The 25,818-nt window shown below is 37.5% G+C and overlaps 1 protein-coding gene across 2 annotated transcripts in view; it reads right to left on the bottom strand.

The window, feature by feature from the left end:
• TRPS1 (transcriptional repressor GATA binding 1) overlaps positions 1-25,818 on the bottom strand; it is a 405,556-nt gene that overhangs the window by 180,058 nt on the left and 199,680 nt on the right. For both annotated transcript variants that reach the window (XM_045007716.1, XM_045007717.1), the window contains 2 exons: positions 21,702-22,831; positions 9,703-10,306 (listed from right to left, as the gene is read on the bottom strand). In XM_045007716.1, coding sequence (XP_044863651.1) covers positions 9,703-10,306; positions 21,702-22,831 — 1,734 coding nt within the window. The remainder of the gene's footprint in view (positions 1-9,702; positions 10,307-21,701; positions 22,832-25,818) is intronic.

The following is a 25,818-nucleotide window of genomic DNA, read 5'->3' as shown; positions in this document are numbered from 1 at the left end:
GGCCGGGATTTAAAGGGCTCTGAGCTGCCCGCAGAGCACCGTGTGCGGGGGATTTAGAATCCCCTCGCGGGCCGCACAGTGAGGCTCTGCGGGCCGCATGCGGCCCGCGGGCCGCATGTTGTGCAGGCCTGCTCTACAGTACTGCGCACTCATCCAGTAGCCAGGCACAATCTAGCTCTGTGATTTTAATTCAACTTTAAATAAATGATGTCATATCTCAAATATAATATACTACATATACATACACATATCACTTTTAAAAATTTTTTTATAGAGGTAGGACATTGAAACATATATTGGCAATCCATGTGACATTTTAAAATACTCAGAATACTTCTCAAAGGAATAAGTAGCAAAAAATCAAAAGAACTCAGTGGTTTGAGCATTGGCCTAGTAAATCCAAGGTCGTGAGTTCAATCCTTCTGGGGGCCACTTAGGGATCTGAGGCAAAAATCAGTACTTGGTCCCGCTAGTGAAAGCAGAGGGCCGGACTCAATGACCTTTCAGGGTCCCTTCCAGTTCTATGAGATAGGTTATATGCATGTATTTTAGAAAGAGAATTCAGTACAAGACATAAATGAAATATATCAGATGTGAAGCTCTCCACTATATCAACTGTGCTACAATAGAGGATCATTAGACCATATTAAAAGTAGCTACGTGCATATATCTATTTTGATCAGTTCTTAGGTAACAAGGGAAGTTCCTCAGCACCTGCTGGGTGTATATTTATATCTATATATTTTATACAGATATACTTACATTTCTTCTGTTTCTGCACATATCTGTGCACACACCAAAACTATTTCACATAGTGGGCATTTTTTAACTGGAGACATTAACTTCTGGATAAAATAGCTATGAGAAATCAACAGAACATGAGTGTGCACTGTTTATTTACAAATCTGTTTTCAAATCTTTACTACTTTGAAATTCATTCAGATATGTACTGCATCTGATTCCTTTAAATTAATTAAAATTATGGCTGTGCATTCCTAGTCCAATAGATTAAGCACTTATTTACAGCCTATCACAATATCCCTCCTCTAACATTTATATTTAGTCTATCTTTTAATTAGTAAAAGTTCATGTACAAAGGATATCTGAAATTCAACACAAAAAACAACTTGTTTGATCAGGGGTAGGCAACCTGTGGCAAGCGTACCGAAGGCGGCACGCAAGCTGATTTTCAGTGGCACTCACACTGCTGGATCCTGGCCACCGGTCCGAGAGGCTCTGCATTTTAATTTAATTTTAAATGAAGCTTCTTAAACATTTTAAAAACCTTGTTTACTTTACATACAACAATAGTTTAGTTATATGTTATAGACTTATAGAAAGAGACCTTCTAAAAATGTTAAAATGTATTCCTGGCACGCGAAACCTTAAATTAGAGTGAATAAATGAAGACTCGGCACATTACTTCTGAAAGGTTGCCGACCCATGTGTTAGATGTATCTTCATGCCACTTCTCACCGTTCAACACCATTCTACTTCAGGCAAAAACAAAATTATGTATAATCCTTGCCTGCATTCATCTATGAAATATAATTTTCCATTGAAAAAAATCTACAAAATTAGCAATAAATTCTGCCCTCAGACATGAGTGTGATCTTCCTATTGAATTCAATTTGGCAGAATGTGGTCCTTAGTTTGTATGTAAAATACAAACTTTCATTTCAATGGAAATGTATAATCTAATGCTAAACTCCGATGCACCTAAAAATAAATTATTATAATGTGCTTATTTTACTCCTCAAGACTTTTGATAAGTTTAATAATTGATCAAATTAGCCTGATTAGTGCAAACTTCTTACTTCCAAATGTAAAGAGCCTGTGCCATTGAAAAATCTAATTATATAGTTTACATATAACACTCAGTTTTGTTTATGTGTGCAGTGCTCACAGCTGTATTTATTTGGTACTGTCATGGTATTTTATTTAAACCAATAATTAGGCTATAGTTATAACTAATACTATAAGAGAGTAGCAGAAGTTAAAAGTAAAAATGTAGTAATGCATTTGAAGCCTGGATAAAAGATTTTGCTTTGATTTTAGGTCTGTTCCTAAAACCCTACATATTGTGAATAATCTTTACTCAGGTGATTAGTCGTACTGAAATCAATGGTACTACTCTCAGAAGTAAAGTTTGCAGGGTTGGGCCCTTTGTCAATAAATAAATTAAAAAGACAGCTAAAAAGAGAGGCAGAGGCAGAGGCAGATCTCCAGCTGGTGAAAATTGTCAATGTTCCACTGAAGTTAATGGAGCTATAAGAATTGTACCAGCCGATGACCTGCTCCCCAGGACTCAAATGAATTTAACAATCGCAACACATGTTACAAAAGATGTTGATCTGATCAGAAAACATAGCACTAAGTAATCAGAGGCATGTAAGCAAAGTTATTATTCATCATATTTTCTTCATGTCTAATATCTACACACATAAAATTACATAATTACCATAAAATCACATTCACTTCAAAATCCATATTATGTTAATGACAATTCTTTCTCACAAGTTCAAATAATGAGACCATGATTTAACCAGTATTACTTTAGAAACTAGTATGCATAATATTTTGCTTCTTCTTACTGAAGAAATTATGTTGATGAGCTAACTATCAAACCACTGAGAATAAGAGCAGTTCTGGTATCTGACTAATGATGGGAATATAAAGATTCAATTAATGATATGTAATTCTGAATTTCAATCCATATCAGCCATTTGTTTCATTATACAATGTAGGGTGGCTTTTGTCTTCGTAATTGACTCATCAAGCCAAATGATGCATCTTAAATCAAGAATCTGTTTTTCTCTGCTAGAATTATTTTGCTATTGATCCTAGCAACTTCTGTATACACTGTTGCTTACAAAAAAGGCCAGGAGGCTTGTAACTTAATGCTTATTGCTCTTTGTTCTGCAGACTGATTCACCTTTTCCTCAGCGTTTTTGATGCAAACATCCACCCCACTATATTATTACAGTGCCACACCCAAATAATGATTTTACTGTCTAATACATTTTTACTCATTCTCTGCCCCCAGTGACAGAAATATACGCAACTCTAGGTGGGTATATATCCAAAAGGCGGGGCCCTCTTTCCATGTGACAACCCGTCCCCAGTCAACTATGCTTAAATTCAATTCTCATGAACCAGAAACATCTATTTAACTGGGCAGGTTAACATTTTTTTGAAGTTATATTCTAGTCCTATTTGATCACTGTGTCATGATGGGTAATGCAAAACATACAATTTTCTTGTGGGTTTGTTCCAGTAGTTACTAAAAGGAGCCAAACACATGTTTGTTTCTAAGCTATTTCAAACCTTTATAAAGTTAGTTTAACTTCACTTGTAGTCCATTCACCAACAAGGGAATTTTACCATTCTCCAGTTTTGTGCAGGAAATCAAGGTTTCAAAACTGTTTCTAATCAAGTCCTATCTTTACTCTGACACTTTGCTTGTCAGATGATCATTTAAATTTTCCAGGTTCTATTTTATACTTAAAAATTAACCCCCCACCACCTCAAACTGAATTGTAGAAACAGGTGCTTTTAACAAAACTGAAAGAGCTTAGCAGTTCTTTGACCTAACATAGCAATGTGCATTAGTAAGACATAGTGCCTGCTGAGTTTCCCTGAGTTAATTAGAGGACCCGTATGGCAATGAATGGCCTTGACTATAAATACTTCCTGAAAGATCCCTTACGGAGTCAGAGGAAATGGGAAAAAAATGAGATGCAGCTAAAGAGAAACTGTTTCAGTTGTTTCTTCTTTAGAGGGCTACTTTTTAAAGAAGTGGGGGACAAGGATATAGTGTCCAAGAAATCTACCAACTAAAGCAAAAAAGGAACAATTATACTCTTCCTAAGTTTAATTCTACAAATCAGAATAAAATAGTCCTTCTTAAAAAAAAAGGTATTCATTGAATTGTATTCCCCGGTGATTATGTACATCTGTTAAAGCTACCAAGACTTTTAAGAACACATTTTGTAAATTCTCACATACAGGGTTTGCTCCTCCTGTTAAAGTCAGCAGCAAATCTACTGACTTCAGTGCAAGCAGGATTCACTTATGAGATTTGCTATCCTTCTAGAGCCAACAATCTGATGTTTATACACAGGGGGAATATTTTCAAAAGCACATAGGGGAGTGAGGAATTTCCATTGAGTTTCAGAGGTTGTTGGGCACATAACCCTTTGAAAGTCTCTCTCACAGTTAAACAGGGATTAATAATTCAAAATACAGTATAAACTATCCAGTGATTCACTACAGGGAAAATTATATATGATAGTTACTACATAGTTACTTTTAAGGTCAGAACTAAGTGAAAAGTATGTCTTTTTTTTTTTCCTTTCAAACTTTGAAAACAAATCAACCTACTCTTCGGCCTGTTAAGAAAAAGGTGAAGGGGTGGAATCATGATTGGCCCAGCAGAAATTCAAAATTAAAAAAATTAACCAGCTCTAGATAGAACAGAACAGAACAGAATATGGAACATCTGAAGTGTAAATATCACAGGCTGAACAATAACCAACTATTCCTGATGTAAATTGAATCAGTCTTGAAATACAATGCTTTCTTGTAGCATGTGTTGCTGAGTGCCCTCCATTCCATGGAAAAGTTGAGAGTGTTCAGCTCCCCAAGGGTTAGGCCTCAAAATAAAATATGTTAAAATTTGCTATAGATGTTTTCGTCAAGACTTAAATATTGCTGTCCAAGATCTCCATTTATTACAATTTGCTCCGTTGACCCTCTCTCATATACAGGTTTCAGTATGGTAGCCGTGTTTGTCTGTATCAGCAGAAGCAACAAGGAGTACTTGTGGCACCTTAGAGACTAACACATTTATTTGGACATAAGCTTTCGTGGGCTAAAACGCACTTCATCAGATGCGTGGAGTGGGGGGGGAAAACAGTAGGCAGGTGTATATATACACAGTACATGAAAAGATGGGAGTTGCCTACTGTGTTAGTCTCTAAGGTGCCACAAGCACTCCTCGTTTTTTCTCATATTACATATGTTTTATATTAAATTACTGCAAATAGGCTATAATATGTATGACACTTTCAGAAATGGATGACATTAGAAGACATCAGGGTCAGTGATCTTAAGCATGCTTATGGAAGTGTTGCAGTAACATTTGCACATCCCCTTGCGCACAGATACCATTGTATGATAAATAGGTCTGTGTGTAAATGAACAGGATCACGTTGCACGTTGTGTCTACACTGTGGAAAACTTGGTACTGCAGCATCAAAACATAACAAAAGAGGACACTTCATTTAAAATCAGTTTAGGAAAGAGTTCCTACTGTCCAGAATCAGAGTTGTCAAAGCACTAAACAATGCAGCTTGGCTGATCTTCTGCTGGCTGCCAATGTTCCCTCCCCCGCAAAAGGAACATTTTTGCATCTCAATAGACTTATCCAGTATCAACAAATCTTTAAACTATAAATTCAGTTACTCTAAGGAAGAGAGGGCAGAGGGATTTTTTTTGTTTGTATTCCCATTTACAAAACATACAGATAGCCTGTAAATACAGTTACTGGAAACATTTTAATAAGAAAAGTAAAATTAAAGCTACTCAGAGAAGTGTAACAAGTCCCTGAGAAAGATTCACTCGCACATGAACAGCCTGAAAACTCTAATTGTCGGGGGGGGGGGGGGGAGGAGGTGTGCCCACTATCTACATGTGTTTGCACATGCATTGTACAAACTGTCATCAATACAATATCTCAGTCTGCAATCAATTTGGTGTTTCAACCACTGAAAATAAATAAAATCCTACCCAACTTTCTCCCATGAAGAATCTACTAAATGACACATTGTGGGGGGCAGGTGGCCATCACAGGTAGAATGAGAGCAGCAAAGCAGCATATAGGCAGGTTACAAAACATGAAAGCTTACAAATGTATTGTATTTATGAGACAATTTTGTTGACAACATTATAGTATATAAAAATTTCCACCTTTTTTCAATCGATTTTTATTATTTCTGACATTTTAACCACATGTCAACCATCAGAGATATACTATAAAGCAAACACCTAGAAAACTTGCTTGTGATATTATCCTCTATTTGTTTTTCTGCTGTTGGATAAATTCTGTACCCCTTGCATTAGCTGATTCTACAACAAATTCTGTTTATGTACAGTGTTATCTATAAGCATTCCCTCATCAGCTGTGATTAAAAAACTATGGGACTGTGTTTCTAAAGAGTACACTGAAACCATACAATATAGAGCTTGCAACACAACCTGCATTATGTACATTTCTTCCCAGAAATAATAATTGCTATGTATATTCCATATGCATTTATACACACTTTTAAAACAATTAAATAAGCCAAATTCCTTGACCACTTAAACTTCATGCAACACCACTCAAAACAGAACAGGGAGGGAGGGAGCAATGAGAGTCACAAGGACAAAATTCTGATTCTGGTTCTGCCACTGATTTGCCATGTGACCCAGGGCTGGTCTCTAAGCTTCTCAGCGACTCAATTACCTCATCTGTAAAAAGTGTGACTAGCACTGCCAACCCAGTCTCAAAAGTGAAGTCCAAAGATGAAAAGTGAAAACTATCCTTATAATTGTTAAAATCATTTCAAAGCTTTCTTAGTAAATGTGAACCACTGGGGGAGGACACACAATCAGACACATGCCATTTTTCCCCTTTGAGCACGTTACATATTCAGTGCTTCCGGCTGGGTCTCCCCAGATTAAAACTGTTCTGTTCATGTCAGTTTTTCAAAAACATGAAATGACAGTCTCTGTCATCTAAACAGAATAATAGAAGTAGTGTAAATTTTGCCTTTTTGTCAACAAGTGGCCCTTGCACACACAACTTTGAATTCAAACTACTGATATAACTTTAGAGACTTGTACCAGCCAGAAGCACTGGTTGGGGCATGCCAGCTTTTAGTACCTAAATCATTGGTTCACATTACAGACTTACATGTTCTTTTTCCTAAGAGGACAATCAACAAAGATATGTTCAAACAATAAAGAGCTTTTTTTTTTTTTTTTAATTCACTGGGTACAATCAGTGTTAACTAGAAAAACTCTAGATTTTTGGAAATGAAGAGGAGGCAGCAGAATTAATCTAAAGAACAATTCTGCTTGGATCAATTGACATTCTAATCCTTCAGAATGTAAGCAGCAAAGATGCCTTTGGGTGAAATTCTAGCCCCGCAGAAGTCAAAGTTTTGTTTTTGACTTTAACAGAGCCAGGGTTTCACTGCACAATTCTGCACTCAGGGAACTGAATCAGGAATTTTAGGGGTTCTTTTCGCACTGACACAATTCAGCTCTGAATCTGAATTAGCACTAAACCCTCACATTCCATTCGGCCTGAGAATTCCCAAAAGAAGGCTAAAGTCTCACTATTTCCTTCTTCCCTCAATACTTATGAAACGTAGGTATGTCTTATGATGTGTATGAACTCGGTCCAGCATGTTCCAGGAGTCCACTTACATAGTGTCAGAGTAAAAAGATGACGGTCTTAGGCTAGCTGACATAAGCCCCCTCTCCAATCTTCACAGAAGAAAAATGGAAATATGAAAATAAAAAGTAATGGAGTTGAGGGAAAGACATGTTCGATTAGATTCTGCGTCCAGTGGAGTTCAACTAGCATTAACCAGAACTGTATTAAAGGTAATTCTTCCCTGTAAGGTGCCAACATAGTTTCCCTAATCAGTGCAGACTAAGCCTAACCTTTTACCACAATCATTTTACAAACTATGTAAAGCAGAAATTGGGATGTAGGATAAAATTTTAAAAAGCAGATACTTAAACCTAACAACTGAATCCATACTTATGCACCTAAATAAGCAGACTGCATATTCAGAGGACAATGATTTTAGAAGTCAATGGGAACCGCAGGAATTCAGCACCTCTGAAAAGCAATCCATTCAGACTCAAAATATGGGTTTGAAAACCTAATCACATTAGCACATTTATGTGAAGAACCTTAAATATATATTTATATTTGAATTTCCTGCTGAGCCAACCATAAAAGTTGGCCAGCATAATCTTTCCTCCTCTGCCTTCTCCAGTGGTAAAAAAAAAAATCAGGTAAATAAAAGAACTAAAGTGGTATTATTTTTAGGTTTCAGGTGCAGCCAGAGGAGTATAAGTGGTCTTCACAGCGCTAATGGAGCACATTACCAGATTCCTGGTTTTTTTTGTTTTTTTTAATAGACAACGAGGTTTAGCCAGTGCAAAACCAAATAAAATTTAGTCTCAACTGGCTAGCCTCCCAGGGTAAAAGTGGTCCCTGTTGAGATAGCCAACAAAAGGTCCATGCATGGCTAAATCCCACTAAATAGAGCTTAAGTGGGATATAAATGGTTCCTTGTGTCAGGGTAAATTTCACCTCTAATCAAGATTTAAAAAAAAAAATACTGATAAACAGGAGAAAAGAAACTCGTTCTCTATATGAAGCTCCCACACTCAATTGTCCCAAACCCAGATCTTCACACAGAAAGCCTTCCATGTCACCATTCAAATAATTAAGCTGAGAGATGATGTCGGTGACATTTCACAGCTTTATATAATATATAACGCTTTGGTTCCATTCAGATGCATGAAGATTTTAAATTAAAAATAAATTATTGAGAATTAGCACAATTGTCAAGTTTTAGACTCCATTGACTTAAACAGCTCAATTTTTCATATATTATAGAAGACTGTTGAAAAATACATTTGCCTTTGCTTTACTCTTCTAACATATTGACATCTGGATTCATGATTCTAAATGTCCTTAAAGAGAGAATAGAGAAAAGCAGCTAATCATTCTTTCCATACTCAATACCAGCTGAGTTTCAAAATCACCTTTGTATACAAACTGAAAGCAACTGCAGCAACTCTCGAGGAGTTCAGATGGGAAATGGCACCTAGTGAAAACCCAGTGCTGACTCAGAGAGAAAGACAGTTATTTCCCCGGGGCCACTAACCTCCTCCTCAGAATTAGTGAGTTATCTGAAACTCAAACTTCCTTCACAGGGCAAAGTACATACAGTAAAGAGTGAGGGGAAGCCCTTTGTATGCACAGGTGCGATTTGTTCAGAGAGAGAGAGAACTAGTTCAGTTTTGTTTTGAGGATAGGATGAGAATGTACAGTAAGATACAGAATTTCTCTCTCTTTTGACATTTCCTCAGTTCCTTTTTTTCTTCTTCTTCTTCGACAAGCCAACCAGACAAATGACAAAGTTAACATGTTTACACATTTTAACTCTCCCTCTCCAGTTACATTTCTTTATTAATATTTGACTCAGATTTCACATTTTAGCTGTTTAATACTATGATATCTTGCTGCAGTATGCGCTGTCACCCCATCTCAAAATTTAAGAGGTGATTAGATGTGTTAATGTAACACATGTGCAGCCTTCTGGGGTTCTAAACCTTTCTTCGCCAAATGCATCAGATTCTTGCATAATCAGCAGGAATGATTAACCAAAATTCAGTCAGAGCTAATAGCAAAGACAAACAAACGATTGCTTCCTACTGCATCTGGTACATATTTTATAAAAACGCTTGGGAACTATTACCTGCCAATTTATCTCTAAAAGTTTGAACCCTATAGACTGATTTTAATAAAGTGCCCTTGAAAATAAAGCACCATTCCAAAACTAAAGAAAGGAGTAGTTGAAAGTAAACATGATATGCATGCATTCAGTATAACAAAGGAAAGTTTCCTACCCGTAAGAGGGACTGGGATTCGTCCTTTGATTTGTTATCACCTGATCCAGGATACTGATGAGTGAGTGGTCCAGATTTCTCTCCACCTCCTGCTGGCACCCCCTGCAGGAATCCCTTGGTCTCAACAGCCAAGCCATAAATAGGCCGTGCAAGGTGGGCAGCTTCTACGTTTGGACTATCCCTTAACGGCTTTGGCTGCTCTTGGCCAACAGACACTGGGGTCAGGAGGCCTAAGCTTGTTTGTGTATATGATGGACTTCCCCTCAAAATGTCTGTTCCTCTCCAGGTCACACTGCGAAGATCATCATTGGAGCTGTCAGTCCAACCTTTCTCCTTGAGCACTTCCTTATCTTCTAGCTTTTCCCTCTTCACTATGCTGTCAGAAATGGGCTCCCCCATTTTGGGGTTTGGATTGATCAGACTGTAGACCTTTAGGTCAATTTTGGGCTCTTCCTTAATAGCCGACATACCATGACTGTCTTCCCCATTGGCTGTACTGATGTCCATCTCCTGACAATGCACAGTGTTGAAGTGCTCTAGTAGTGACTGGGTGTCAACAGCTGTAAAGCTGCACTGACGGCATTTGTAGCAGTTATGTACTCTCCTGAAAGAAAATGAAGATAATTTTAATATCAGAATCCACGCACCATCCCCTTTCTTGTACCTGCATTTTTCTCACAAAATATATTAGGAGGTCTGGAATGGAATACTTCCAAATCCAGAACTTGAAGTGAAATTATCTGGCACATGTAGCTCTAAATAAAGAATGTGGGTTTATTTTTGTTGTATGTTGGGTAACACAAAAATAAATCTAGTTGCTAAAAATTGGTTTGTTGCTTTTGTTATCAATGATCCTCTCACCATTCATTCAAACTCAGTCCCGTCTTTCTGAACTCTACATAATTTCACTGCAGATTTTGTATGATTTTTCTTTTTGATTTGAATCAATATACTTTTCAACTCCTATTTATTTCATTGTGACATTTTCCAACAGAAAATGAAACACTTACAAGGGGACATACTTCTTTCTGACACCTAATTAAAAGCCACTTTGTATAATATAGTGCTGTATTAAAGAATTCCTGTTTAATTGTTTTTAAAAATTCCTTCGCCTGTCATCAATTTTACATCCATTTAGTCAATACAGAGGACCTTTGGAGGAGAGCTCTAGTTAACTTACAGCTAAAGATACTTCAAAGGATAAGAGTTCTTGAAACAAGAAACAATTCTTATTTGTTCTCTATGGAAATTCTAAAAACTGTTTTGAAATGAGACTGCTCTTAAGGAAACACAAAACAGCTGATTGTGTCCTTATATATTGAATTCTACTGTCAAATGCAGAGGCACTTTCGTAAAGTATGAGTGGCTTTCAAGTAGGGAAGCAGAGAATATAGGTGAATTCCATTACAGTCTGCTAAAAGGTGTGGAATATGTTGGAATAATAATGCACATACCTGTTTTCATCATAAGTCTATGCAAAGTACTATATTAGTAAATCATGTAAAGCATACATTACTATATTGGAACAACATGTTCCCAGTTTACTGTATGTCCCACAGAAACAGAATACTTTCTGTGAGCTAACTATGAAACATTTATTAATTATTATTATTTATACTACAATAGCGGCCAGAGTCCCCAGTGAGTATTGATGTCCCATTGAGCTAGGCACTGTACCAATGCCGGGTAAAAGACAGTCCCTGCTCTTCATCAAAATGTATATAAATCTGTAATTCCTTCTCCCTACAGATACACTCATACATACACACCTTATGCACTTAGAGTCACAGTAGTGACTCTAGCCAAGTTAGAAAAAAATGAGCCCTTGACTATTGACACTGGACAAAGCTTGTATGGGAAATCTGTTACTGCCATGACAACTTCAATTGTTGAAAATTAATTATTTCAAGGCCAAATCCTGGTCCCAATGAAGTTAGTGGCAAAACTCCCATTAACTTGAATAAGAACAGCATTTGGCGTTTAGTTCATCTGTATAGCTGAAACAGTACAGAAAATATCCCTTTTTAAGTCTGATAGCGCAGGAGAAATAAATGGCTAAACTTAAAAATTAATATTTTTTGACAAAATAAGCCATATGCTATTTAAAGTATCTGATTTTCATGAAATTTTCAATGCATGCAGATATGAGTATGTATTCAAGTATCAAGATCTGTAGTCCGTGTGTAATATTTTCTCTGTGTCTTTTTCAATATTATTATTTTCAGTTTAGATAATTAGATGGGTTAGATAATTTATTTTCAGTTTAGATAATTAGATGGGTTTCTTCAGCCTCCAAAAAATTCAGTTATTCTGTAAACAGCCTGGTGGCAAAGGAGCCAGAAAACAGTGGGTTAAAATCCTGTTCTGGCTGTATTGTCTCATTCTAAACTAGCTTTTTATTGAAATCAGCCCATCTCTTAATTCTTTTCTGAACCAAGCTTAATTCTGTTTCTGAACCAAAAAGAGAAAGTGCTATCTGATCAAACCCATTTAACAGATACAAAAAGGCCAATTTAGGGTGGGGGAAAGGCTAGCCATATAAAGGTGGAATATCTTCAGAGAAGGCCAAATTCGACATGGGTTAGTTATCTAAAAAGCCAAGTTAAACAAGACACCATTTGGGACTAATGGCCCAACCCCAATTTACTCCCTGCCTGAAAGTTTATCAATCCTTTGGGAGGCAATTTAGCACTAAGTGTCTTTTGTTTAACTTGGCCATTTGAATGGCTAACCCCCTTTTCTAACTTGGCTCCTTTCTACAGATATCACACCTTCAGGCAGCTGATCTTTTTCTGTCTAACTTGGCTTTATTAGGTGCATGCTAAATATTTTTGATCCAAATTGTATATACCACCATTATGATACTAGTGAAACAAATAAATGTACAGCATAGCAGCAGCTAGCCAGGGATTTAAACTATATATTATAACTAAGGCACGGGCCTGCTTAAATGCACTTTTATTACTCTGAAAGCTTGTAGATTTTTAATTCTTTAGAAAGGGGTTATTTTTTCTACCCACAGAAAGTTACATGAGGATTTCTTAATTTGCCTGTGTAACTTTTTATACAAATGCCACCCAGTGGGAAAAATTTGGGCCTTTTCGGACAAGTAGAATAAAAAGATAGGCTCTTATAGAACATACCCTTTTCTAATTTACATAAAAAAACACCTCTGATCCCAACTGGATAGCTCAATACCTAAAACTTGTACAATATTAGTAGATACACTGGACAAGCCAGGATTTGGCCACAGATCTTAAACTAAATTTTCTATACCCGCCAACCTAAAATTGAGCATGTGTTGAAAACTGCATACATGTGAATAAGTTAATCATTATGGGTCAGAATACAAATTTGGCCCAACACAAAAAAGCTACATGAGCACATCTGATTTTTCTTCCTATCCTGGCACCAATCCAGGAAGCAACTTGAAGGGCTGACTTGTTCGTTTGTTTTTAAATCAGAACTGAAATCTACCATTTGTTCATAATGGGACGAAGTCCATGGAAGTTTGTGAAGTGATCCCCAAAAAGCTAATCAAGAATGTTTAAAAGAAAAGCAGTTTGCATAGCACGCTATATAATAAATTGATTTAGTGTTTAAAAAGTTATCATTACCAACTAGATGGTGGTTGTACCATCTCAGGCTGTGATCTTATGAGATAAGATACAGCACACAGTGTCAGGGTGGATCAGTATTAGGATGAGAGACTTCCAAAGAAAACTGAGGAGCGGAAGAAAATGGAGTTGGTGAAAAAGCAAATACTACTCTTCCTTCTATGGTCTTCTTGTTCCTGAACCATTCAACTCAATGCAGTTTTTCCATCAAGCCCTAGGCCAGTGCTGATCTTACCATGCCATTAGGAAGGCACTGAAGCCATTTTTTAAATGTATTATGCTGTAAATCTAAAGTCCTGAACACTTGTGGGCATTAAAATATTCCATGACACTTTTCACAGGAACAGGAGTCAAATATTCTGACCAAGATCCTATTTGCATTGTTACATGCTGCAACCAAGTATTTTCCTATTATTTATTTGTATTGCAGTGGCATCCTAAGATCACTGGCACGAGGAGCACTACAAAGACAGTGACAAGTGACTGTGCTGCAGAGCCTGCAGTACAAAAAGCCACAAAAAACCCACACCTGAAGGGTAGGGAAAAATGGTACCATACACAGGAAAGGTGCTCAGGTGACGGCAGGCAAATGTCATATGACTACCATGGTTTCTGTATGTTTCAGATTTTATTTCTTGTTAACACATTATCCCTTTTATTTATATTACAAAAAGCTGGGTTTAAGAAGGATTTTGTTTGTTTGTTTTTAGGTGTGGGGGTTATACTTGGAGTTGAAGGGGAGGGAGGAAGAGACTTTCTGAGTAAGAGGGGGAGTGAGTAAAGGGAGAAGGGAAACTGAGGGAGGGAAGTAGGAGGATGTGAAGGCCAGAGAGTGAGGCTGAGTGGAAGAGGAGCAGGATGAAGGAGAAGCCGCAACCACTGAAAGCAAAGCAAACAAGAAAAAAATATATACCCACAGTCCAAGTTCCAGAGCTGAGTGAATTGAGGTATCAGAAGGGTGGAAGGGCTCCTCCCAGCTGCTGCTGCTGTTCCCCAAGTGACAAGCAGGGCCAACACCAGGTCCCTCTAGGTCTGGTAAAAGAGCTGGATGGCCCTGTTTTACTCTGGAACTCCCCCCCCCCCCACACACACACACACTTCAGCTGCAGCAGGTGATGGCTGCTTTGTGGAAGAAACCCCCAAATCTAGGGATTGCCATAAGACCCTCCTCTTGGCTGCTACTGCCCATGTGAGGCAGGAGAGGCAGTTCCTTGTCCCAGTACCCCAGACATATCCCTCTGGATCCACTGGGATATAAGGGCCTGAAACTCCTTGTGCCTGTGCTGTCTGCTTTATGCACTATTCTTCATTTCTTCTCCCAAAGCACTGTGTAGTGTTATTGTGCACAGTTAGACAGTTGATGAATTTGACCTCAAGGGCAGCTGCATTTCAGTAATGCATGAAGTGACTCTTCCTACTTACTTCGGGTCTAATATTTAAAGTCGGAAGTACAGCTGCATGTGCAATTGTGTACCCAGTCGCTATGGGCAACTGCCATAAACTACATGCATAGATCAGGTTTTTCTATGGAAAAACAACCACTTATGATTCTCACTGTCTATTCACATATGCAAAGAACCAATTTATACATGCAGTTGTGCTAATTACATACATGCATTTAGCTTGTTTTTACTCAATTGCACGCTTACCTTTTTGAAAATCAGGGGTTTTTTTTACATGTATCTTGTAAAAAGTGTTTGAATCCTTCTGAATGAAAACCAAATAAAATTGTCACTTACATTATCAACAGATTAGTTCTGTTTATTGGAAAACATGATTCTGCCCTCATTACAAAAGACCATAAGGCATTCTGAGTGGGAAGTGTGTCCTTTTTTCAAAAAAATGAATATTACAGACCTTTATCTTACCCTTTTTCTAGAGAGGTTTGGACCATTTTTCATCATGTTACCTGACATTTCTACTAGAGCTTGCCAAAAAATTTCAGTCAAAACATTTGACAGAAAATAACTTTTCCATTAAATGGAAATATTCACCAAAAAAAATAAAATTGATTTTTGGGAAGAAAAAAAAAAAACAGAAAAATGATTTCCCCCACACACACACCTTTTGGCAACTGAACTCTGAAGGTTATTAAAAGTTACCAAAAATCAAAATAAGTTTGGTTTCAGATTTTTGATCTTTCAACAAAAAACAGACAAAAATGATGACAATTTTTTTTTTGCAGGGGGAAGGGGAGATATAATTTCCTTACCTACTATAATTTCTATAGTAAAGAACTTTTTCATCCAAAGATATCTGGCTACATATTATCCATGAAGAAATTGTTTAATCTGTTATAGTAACACACACCTATGGCGTATACTACATAACTGAAGCTCTCAATGAAATGTAAAGAATATTTCCTGATTCTTCAGGGGTACAATGGGGTGTGAGTAATAGTTACATTAGTAGAAAGTGTAGCGAGACAAGGTCGGTGCGGTAATATCTTTTATTGGACCAACTTCTATTGGTTAAAGAGACAAGTTTTCAAACTACACAGCTCTTTCACCAACAGAAGTTGGTCCAATAAAAGATTACCTCACCCATCTTTTCCCTTCTAATATCCTGGGACCAACATGGCTTGAACACTGCAAACAATAGAAAATGTAGGACAATTAGCCATTTGGAGATCTGTTTATGTAAGCACATTTTAGGCAGATTTAGACACAACTACACTGACGTGCAATGTGATTCATTAACTTTGAATTCAACTGAACAGCCTACAAATTACATGTGAAGGAAAAACTGAGTGGTGTTAAACTTAAGTATATATTTCTGTAGGGAGACAACATGAAAAGCTAATTATTCTTGCAAATTCTAATGTTACCAGTAATGCAGGGCTGCCAAGGCCTGCACTGCAGATGGATAATACTGGAGGACAATGACACAAAAATAATATTTAAGTAAACAGACAAAAATGATATTATAGATGTACAGACAGAAAGATGCAGAAAAAAACTGGACGCATAGTTTATACCTGCGATTCTTGAAAGTCACTGAAGATGCACACACAAGGGAGTTCATGGACTCAACCATGCAGGCAGGATCTAAGCAGACCCATGGTATTCAGTATTTGCCAATGGTAAAATTTAATACGGGAATTGAAAAATACCATTTCTGCCCATACAATGCATAATTATGTATTTATAGTTGGGATCCATTCAGCTTCTTAGTATATAAATTGCCAGCAGCGAATTTTGCAGCATTTTTCCCTCACAGTAGTGGAACTGAGAGTAGCTATCACATTATTTTATTATATAATAATAATTATATTTCTGTATGACAAGAGATTAATAAGACTGGGAAAAAAGATGGCTAAGGAGAGATGATTGAAGTCTATAAAATCATGACTGGTGTGGAGAAAGTAGATAAGGAAGTGTTGTTTACTACTTCTCATAACGTAAGAACTAGGGGTCACCAAATGAAATTAATAGGCAGCAGGTTTAAAACAAATAAAAGGAAGTATTTCTTCACACAACTCACAGTCAATCTGTGGAACTCCTTGCCAGAGGATGTTGTGAAGGCCAAGACCATAACAGGGTTAAAAAAAGAACTAGATAAATTCATGAAGGATAGGTCCATCAATAGCTATTAGCCAGGATGGGTAGGAATGGTGTCCCTAGCCTCTGTTTGCCAGAAGCTGCGAATGAGCAACTTGATGATTACCTGTTCTGTTCATTCCCTCTGGGGCACCTGGCACTGGCCCCTGTCAGAAGACAGGATACTGGGCTAGATATACCTTTGGTCTGACCTAGTAGGGCCATTCTTATGTTCTTGTGTTCTTATCTCTCTCTCTCTGTGTATTCCATATATATGGAATTCATGACTGTTTGGCATAAATACTTTCTACATCTAAAGTCTTGCTCATGCATGAGGAAGTCACAAAGAACATCATCCCATTGATAAAAACTTTATCTCACACCAGCATATGCTATATGAGGATGTCTAGACTGCAATTAAAAACCTGAGACTGGCCTGTGTTAGCTAGCTTGCCTTACGGGGCTTGGGCTCAGAGGCTGTTTAACTGAGCTGTAGACATTTGGGCTTGGGCTGGAGCCTGGGCTCTGTGACCCTACAAGGGAGGAGGGTATCTAATTGCAGACTAGACATACCCTATATGTGCCACGTAATTCACAGATATAAATATTTTTCAAAAATTCTGGATCTTTTTTTCTTGGAATTATTCTTGTATCTCTTCACCTGTAGAGCCAGGACCAACTGTATAGGACTCAGAGGGTGAAAAGAAGTATAGGATTGATTAACTTCCCTAAAATGTACTCATTGAAGGTAGACATGGAAGTTCTATACCAGGGGTCGGCAACCTTTCAGAAGTGCCAAGTCGTCATTTATTCACTCTAATTTAAGGTTTCGCGTGCCAGTAATACATTTTAACATTTTTAACATTCTATAAGTCTATAATATATAACTAAACTATTGTTGTATGTAAAGTAAATAAGATTTTTAAAAAGTTTAAGAAGCTTCATTTAAAATTAAATTAAAATGCAGAGCCCCCCAGACCGATGGCCAGGACCCAGGAAGTGTGAGTGCCACTGAAAATCAGCTTGCATGCCGCCTTCGGCATGCGTGCCACAGGTTGCCTACCCCTGTTCTATACCATTATATAGTAAAAAATTCCTCCCTTTCCAATTGGAATATCCCCATGCTTCTATCCTAGTAGAGCAAAATATCATGTGTATTTAAATAAAACTATTATCTACAGAAAAGTCATTTTAGGTCTTTTTTTAAATAGATTCTAAATATTTGTTGTAATTTTTTCCCCAGAATTAAACTACAAAAGTGTGATTTTATAGGAGAAGGGACATGAAAAATGAGAACAATACACATTTTAAAAGTAAGACGTGTTTGAAATTGGGAGATGTTGAGGGCAGGGAGATGTGGTTATATGACAACTACAAAGTACATGAGGGTGTGGTGTGCTAAAGGTTTAGAGAATTCTTCCCGTGCTTTTCAAACAAAAGAGCCTAATTTTAGGTACCCACGTCCACATTTAGACCTTTAAATAAGTCCCCTGATTTTCAAAATACTGAGTACACAGCAGTTCCCACTGACATTGGTAGGAGCTGCTGGCTGTTCGGCATTTTTTTTAAATTAGGCCACTGATTTAGGTACCTAACTTAAGGCACTCAGTTTTGAAAATTTTGCCCTCTCTCCCTCCCTTTTTCTTAGGAATAGGCATTTTAATTAAACATGCTTCTAAAAAATTTAAATTACCAGCTGCAGCAAAACAATTTTTCCTTTTCCAGTACAGAAGCCATGGAATAGCTAAAAATAAAATCTTTAATAGCTATCTTTAATAGCTAAAAAAAAAAAAAAATCATTCCATGCCCCAGCAGCAAAGTGCAGCCTATGGAGTTATACAAACTGCTCCAAAGCTGACCTGATGATAATATCTAGTACTTAGATACCACTCTTTATCTTCAAAGCAGTTTGCAAACATTAACCGGTTAATCCCCACAACATCCCTGCAGCTCACTGAAATAAAAAATCGGGCACTGCATGCTGGGACCTGTAGTTTCCAGAGGCTACAGCCTCAAATTAAAGATGAGCAATTTGCTCCATTTTTTTATGGGCTCCCAACATATTGCCAATGCGGCCCTCTGTTGGGCAATGTTTAGATGCCCCTGTTTTAAACTCTATTAAAGCACTATACTATAGCTGCCTTTGTTACTTTCTCAATGTCCTGGAATCTAGTAAATGCATCGCAGGCTCTCATATATTTAAGGGATGTCTGAGACTGGATCTTCTTTTGTCATCAGTATATATGGCTTCAATGCAAAAATCCTTTAAAGGTGATGGAAGTCTGGATTTTCTGTGGTTGCCATTGACTCTGGTCATAAATGTTCAATGTAGTTAACATTATTTACTTAATATTTAACCCAGTTTTTGCAAAATGTATAACAAACTATTCTTTTAAAATCGGAGGGCCAAATTCTCAGATGATGTAAATTGGCAAAGCTCCACTGAAGTCAATTTCCAACAGCTGAGGATCCACCCCAAAAGGTTTATCAGGGAATTGGCTGCCATAAGGACATGAATCGGAAGACTGGCTCTGTTCATCTTCATATAGCAATGCTAACACTTAAAAATAAAGTGACACTTTAGACCAACAACATAAAAACAATCATCTGGAAAAATATCTTGTGGGATGGCATCAACAGATGAAAAAGTGCTTGCTCCCAGTTTGAAAGGAATTAGGGCTGTCAAGCGATTAAAAAAAATTAATTGCACGATGAATCGCACTGTTAATAATAAAATACCATTTATTTAAATATTTTTGAATTTTTTCTACATTTTCAAGTATATTTATTTCAATTACAACACAGAATACAAAGTGCACAGTGCTCACTTTATATTTATTTTTCATTACAAATATTTGCACTGTAAAAAACAAAATAGTATTTTTCAGTTCACCTACTACAAGTACTGTAGTGCAATCTCTTTATCATGAAAGTTGAACTTGCAAATGTAGAATTATGTACAATAAAAGCCTGCATGCAAAAATAAAACAACTTAAAACTTTAGAGACCACAAGTCCTTTTTCAGTCAATCGCTCAGCCTACAAATCCACTCAGTCCTACTTCTTGTTCAACCAATTGCTCAAACAAGTTTATTTACATTTGTAGGAGACAATGCTGCCCACTTCTTTTTTAAAGTAAGAACAGGCATTCACATGACACTGTTGGCAGCCGGCATTGCAAGGTATTTACGTGCCAGATGCTCTAAAGATTCATATGTCCTTTCATGCTTCAACCACCATTCCAGGGGACATGTGTCCATGCTGATGACAGGTTCTGCTCGATAACAATCCAAAACAGTGCGGACCAATGCATGTTCATTTTCATCATCTGAGTCAGATGCCACCAGTGGAAGATTGATTTTCTTTTTTGGTGGTTTGGGTTCTGTACTTTCTGCATCAGAATGTTGCTCTTTTAAGACTTCTGAAAGAATGCTTTACACCTCATCCCTCTCAGATTTTGGAAGACATTCCAGATTCTTAAATTTTGGGTCGAGTGCTGTAACTATTTTTAGAAATTTCACATTGGTATCTTCTTTGCATTTTGACAAATTTGTAGTGAAAGTGTTCTTAAAATGAACAACATGTGCTGAGTCATCATTTGAGACTGCTATAACATGAAATATATGGCAGAATGCGAGTAAAACAGAGCAGGAGACATACAATTCTCCCCCACAGAGTTCAGTCACTAATGTAATTAACACATTATTTTTTAACGAGCGTCCTCAGCATGGAAGCATGTCCTCTGGAACGATGGGCAAAGCATGAAGAGGCATATGAATCTTTAGCGCATCTGGCATATAAATATCTTGTGACACCAGCTACAACAGTCCCATGCAAATGCCTGTTCTCACTTTCAGGTGACACTGTAAATAAGAAGAGGGGAGCTTTATCTCCTGTAAATGTAAAAAAACTTGTTTCTTTTAGTGATTGGCTGAACAAGACGTAGGACTGAGTGGACTTGTAGGCTCTAAAGTTTCACATTGTTTTGTTTGAGTCCCGTTATGTAACAAAAAAAACCCCTACATTTGTAAGTTGCACTTTCACGATAAAGAGATTGCACTATAGTACTTGTATGAGGTGAATTGAAAAATACTATTTCTTTTGTTTATCATTTTTACAGTGCAAATATTTGTAATAAAAAATAATATAAAGTGAGCACTATACATTTTGTATTCTGTGTTGTAATTAAAATCCTTATATTTGAAAATGAAGAAAAAAATCTAAAAATATTTAATAAATTTCAATTGGTATTCTATTAACAGTGACATTGTGATTAATGTTTTTAATCGCGATTAATTTTTTTGAATTAAATCACATGAGTTAACTGCGATTAATCGACAGCCCTAAAAGGAATACTAAACAACAGCAGAATGTCCTTAATCATTGAAATGTTGGAATTGGGGATGGAAAATACTACAAAAAGGTAGTTAATAAGAGTATTGTACTATAAGGCATGAAAGAAATAGATCTATAGTCAGTCTTGGATTCCCTTTATAAATGAAGATATCAGCGTTCTGGCAGAAAGTAGCTAGAAGTATTTCTGATAGAAAACAGCTCAGCGAATCTCAAATATGTAGGAACCACAGCATTCACACAAGTCCAAATTTTGCTCTTAGGTGCACTGGTTTAAATCTAGAGTAACTCCATTGACTTACCTGGAGTTTGACCAAAGTAAATGTGAGTTGGATTTGGCACTATATAACCAGATATAGAGATACACCTATATGAATTCCCATTTTGATCTAATTTCAAGTTTCTCCCTGAGGATCCCTGACATCTCATAGACGTGTTCAGGGTTTGTTTGTTTTGTGTTTTACTATATGTAATTTTAAAATTCACTGTACCTGTAGTGTCGGGAAATCTCTTCTTCCACCTGGGTAATAAAGTCACATTTGGTACATGAGTGTTCTTTGTTCTCTTTGAGAGTCAGCGGCCCATCCATCCCTTGAAGGGTATTTGCTTCTTGTTTGACATCAGATGTCTGGGCTTCATGTGCGTTCTCATAATGAAGCAGGAGAATATCTACATCAGGAGTGGAGAATGAGCATTGATCGCACTGGTGTTTGACTCTAGAGCTTCCTGTCACCCCAGGAGACAAGTGCAAGAGCAAGAGAGCACAGTGGGAACAATTACTTTTTCTGCAAGCAAACGGATAAGTAATATCTCCAAGGTGCTTTTCTGGGCTGCAGAGGCCTCGGGGACAGAACTGACAGTGTTTAATGGTACATTTGTGAATGTTGTGTAGCTGCTGATAATGACGGAGAAGTGGGCCCACCACTATTACTTCTGGGCCATGGCTCTTTGAGTACCTAAAGTCACAGAACTGACAGTTGTAGCTTGTCACAACGTTATCCTCTCCACCTTTGCTAGAGAAGTCTTTCTTTTTCGCCATACTAGAACCCTTTTCTGTCTTTGTTACTAGCTCCCCCTCTGCATTTTTGGCTAGGTCATTCTGATTAATGACAGATCCTCTTGAAAGTTTATCATTTAGATCGGGATGAAGGCTTCCTGATTGGTTTCCCCCATGCTGTTTGCTGTAATGTTCTAATAGTTTGAGAGAGCTGGATGATTCACAGCTGAAACTGCAAAATTTACACCAGTAGTAACTGGTGGCATCTGTATCATTTTGTCTAGAAGAATCTATGGGTTTGATAGGCACCGAGTATCCAACTGGTGTGTTGTCTCCTGCTTTTACGGTGATTTTGTCCTGCCACTTCCCCAAGTCTCCAGAATCACATGATCGAAGAGTAGGACTGGATTTATTAGAGTTTTTCTCTGACGGTTTCCCTGATTCAGAGGAAGGAAGGGTGGCTTTCATTTTGTTCGGGTGAGTCTGTAAGAAGTGTTGCTCTAGTTCATTCGATGAGTTGCCCATGTAGGTGAAATTGCAGAATTTGCAGCGGAAGTACTTGGTGTTGCCTTGGCAATCTGGAGTTTTCCGTCCAATGCCGATAAAGGTTCCACCTAAAGTAACCTATGAAAAAATAATGCGATAATTTTAGCTATACTGAAGAATTGTTCAAACACCAAATAGGAAAAAAAGAAATTACACAAAAATTTAAGGATACATTTTAATAAGACCTACATCACCAATGTCCTGTAACAACTATGTCATAAAATAGTAAAACCCTTCACTTCTGCAGCACTTTACATCTGAAGATCTCAATGTGCTTTACAAAGTTGAATAAATATTGTGCCCATTTTTCAGTTGTGGAAATTGAGGCACACATAGGTTAAAGAAACTTGCCCAGTTTCATAGAGCTGGACCTGGATATCTCTTGACTCAATTCCCATCTTTCTTCTGTACATATATAGCCACCATTATTGATACATTTGAGCACATCACAATCTTTAACTCACAACATCCATTTTAGGTAGGGGAGTACTATTATCTCCATTCTACAGATGAGGTACAAAGAGGCTAAGTGATTCACCCAACACCACACAGGAAGTCTGTGGCAGGGTAGGGACATGAACCCAGTTCTCTAAAATAGCAGACTATTACCACTATACCATCCATTCTTCACTGCTCTAAAGTACTACCCCATTCTCCTCTTTAAAATCAAGCTAATCTAGATATCTGTCAATCGGAGACTTTTCTGAGCATTTTAGCTGAGCGTGGAATACAAGATCAGGCCCCCAGTCTTGATCTGCCAATATGAAAAAGAATTTGGAGTGGAAGTCAGTATTACAGCATAAGGAGAACCACTGTTTTATGAATCTGAACACACAAAAATGAAATTTGAAAACTGAATTCAGTTGACTGCGCCTGATTACATCCACTCCTTCAACTACAGAGCATTCTTGCAACAGCATCCAGTATCCGCCGAGACTCCTTTTTAGAAATATGGGGGTTGCTGTCTGAACCGAAAGGCAATTTTCTCAAAGATTACTCAATGCAGACATTCTCCAAGGAAATCTTCTGTTCTTTTCCTATAAAGAGCTCTAACTCAGTAAAATAAGAATGAAAAAATTACAGTAGAAAAATGGCATGTAGCAAAGAAAGAAACCTACTACACCCAAAACCATGACATCACTAATTTTAAAAAAAAAGTAGGTCTACTTAACTGTTCTCATGATCTATGAGCACATGGATTGCAGGAAGGAAGGAAGCAAGGCTTCCAGGCTTATGTTATTAAAATCTCTGTTCTCATAGCAAGCAGTCCTGCCCTTCCCATGAGTGCACCACACCTGCCTTGTGACATCATAGAGAGATTTGCTGCTCCTGTACAACTGGTTTGATGGCCAAAAAAGGAACGGGGGAGGGAAGGGGAAAAAGTCTCTCATGACAAAAATGTCCCCGCGGTTTTACTTCTTTTCCTGAATTATAACAATTACACACTATTCAGCGACCAATTACCCACCCACCCTTCACCCAGTTCGCCCTTTGTATACCACTCCTAATAAGCAGAGATGTCAGTGGAAGCATCAATGCAGCAGTGCCATGCCTTGGATTTTTCTGTATGAGAGGGGCTTAAATGAGGGCATATAACGTTTCGACACACTCCGTGCAGGGTCAGATTTTCATTCCCCCAACTGTTAAGTGAATTACTGCTTTTCTCCAGGATTCAGTTGTAATGCATTAGGCAAATGGTGTAATTATTTTTTTCTTCCCCTCCTCAACAGCTGTGCCACAGAGCAAGCATGTGATCACCGCTCATTCAGAATCACACCATACGGAAAGACTCAGACATACAAAGAGCATGAAATGTAAACATTTTAAAATGCATATAATAGAAATGCCTTTTAGCTATTTAGCTTGGAGTATAAGATGCTTATGCCTTGTATGCCATCAGCACTAAACACGTATAGTGAGTCAATGGGTTGCTAAATCATGGTATAAAAATGCTTTTCAGCCTCTGATTCTTGTTTTAAAAAACATGATTCCAATGAGCTGGTTAAAACTTTTTTCTGATAAGCTGAAATGAAATCTGTGTGTGGCAAAGATATTTAAATAGATAACAGAGAGATTGAAAGGCACACTGGTATAACCAGGATTTAACATTGCTATAGGGCTTGAGAGTTCCAATTTCAGGCTAAGAATCTGGCTCTCAGGAGTTCTTTGGGGAGAGGCCAGTTTTGGGGGACTGACTCTACTGCAGAGGACCTTTGGTTCCTATCGCTAAAAACAGGATAGCAAAAATTGTAGGCAAAACATGCTGGGACTGACCCACTGAAGTCACTGGGAACTGCAGCTACTCCACCAGATTTGGCTCATTATGTCTTTATCCATCACGTTATTTCAAATGTTCAAAGTTTCACTGATGTTCAGTGAAACATCTCTGCCTTTAATTTAAAGGGGCATTGAAGGAATTAAAGAAAACAGAAAATAACAGCCACTCATTGTGTGATTAACTCAGTTGCAAAGAGATCTGGTTTTGCTCATTCAGTCAGTGTTTGTTTGTTTATTTTGCTGTTGCACTGAATAACCAGCCAAAATACTTTACCTTAAGTGGCTCTCATGAGTAAATACATCCATTATTCTTAGGAGTCCATCTAGAGAGCCTACAGACAACAGGACCATCTTTGCAGGCGCTCTTTGGATATCAGTTAGGAAGCAGGAGTAACAATAAGTCCAGCTGCTGCTTGTTGCTAATTACTTTTATTTCTGAACATTGGAAAAACATATTAAGCAAATCAACAGAGTAGCTGTAAATGAATATATTTTTGTAACTTTTCTTAATCCTGATTAATGCCCTACATAGCAAGTTTGGTGTCCCACGCGAACCTCCTTCTCTGTAACATGAGGATAAAAGAGAATTAAGAATTTACAGTATATCTTGTGCTTACCAATTGCAACAGAGGGGAAAAAAAAATCTTTAAAACACTGGAATGTAACTGATTACCAATTGTTGGACCGGGGTTTCACTGAGTACCCTGCCACAATTTAAAATAATGGATCCCATTAGCAGAAGGTGTACGTGAAAGGTAACATAAGGTCATCTTAATGTTATTACACTC

Source organism: Mauremys mutica, chromosome 2 (assembly GCF_020497125.1).
Source record: "Mauremys mutica isolate MM-2020 ecotype Southern chromosome 2, ASM2049712v1, whole genome shotgun sequence".
Taxonomy (NCBI): Eukaryota; Metazoa; Chordata; order Testudines; family Geoemydidae; genus Mauremys; species Mauremys mutica.
The sequence above is the reverse complement of the archived record's forward strand: the minus strand, read 5'-3'. Positions and strand labels throughout refer to the sequence as shown.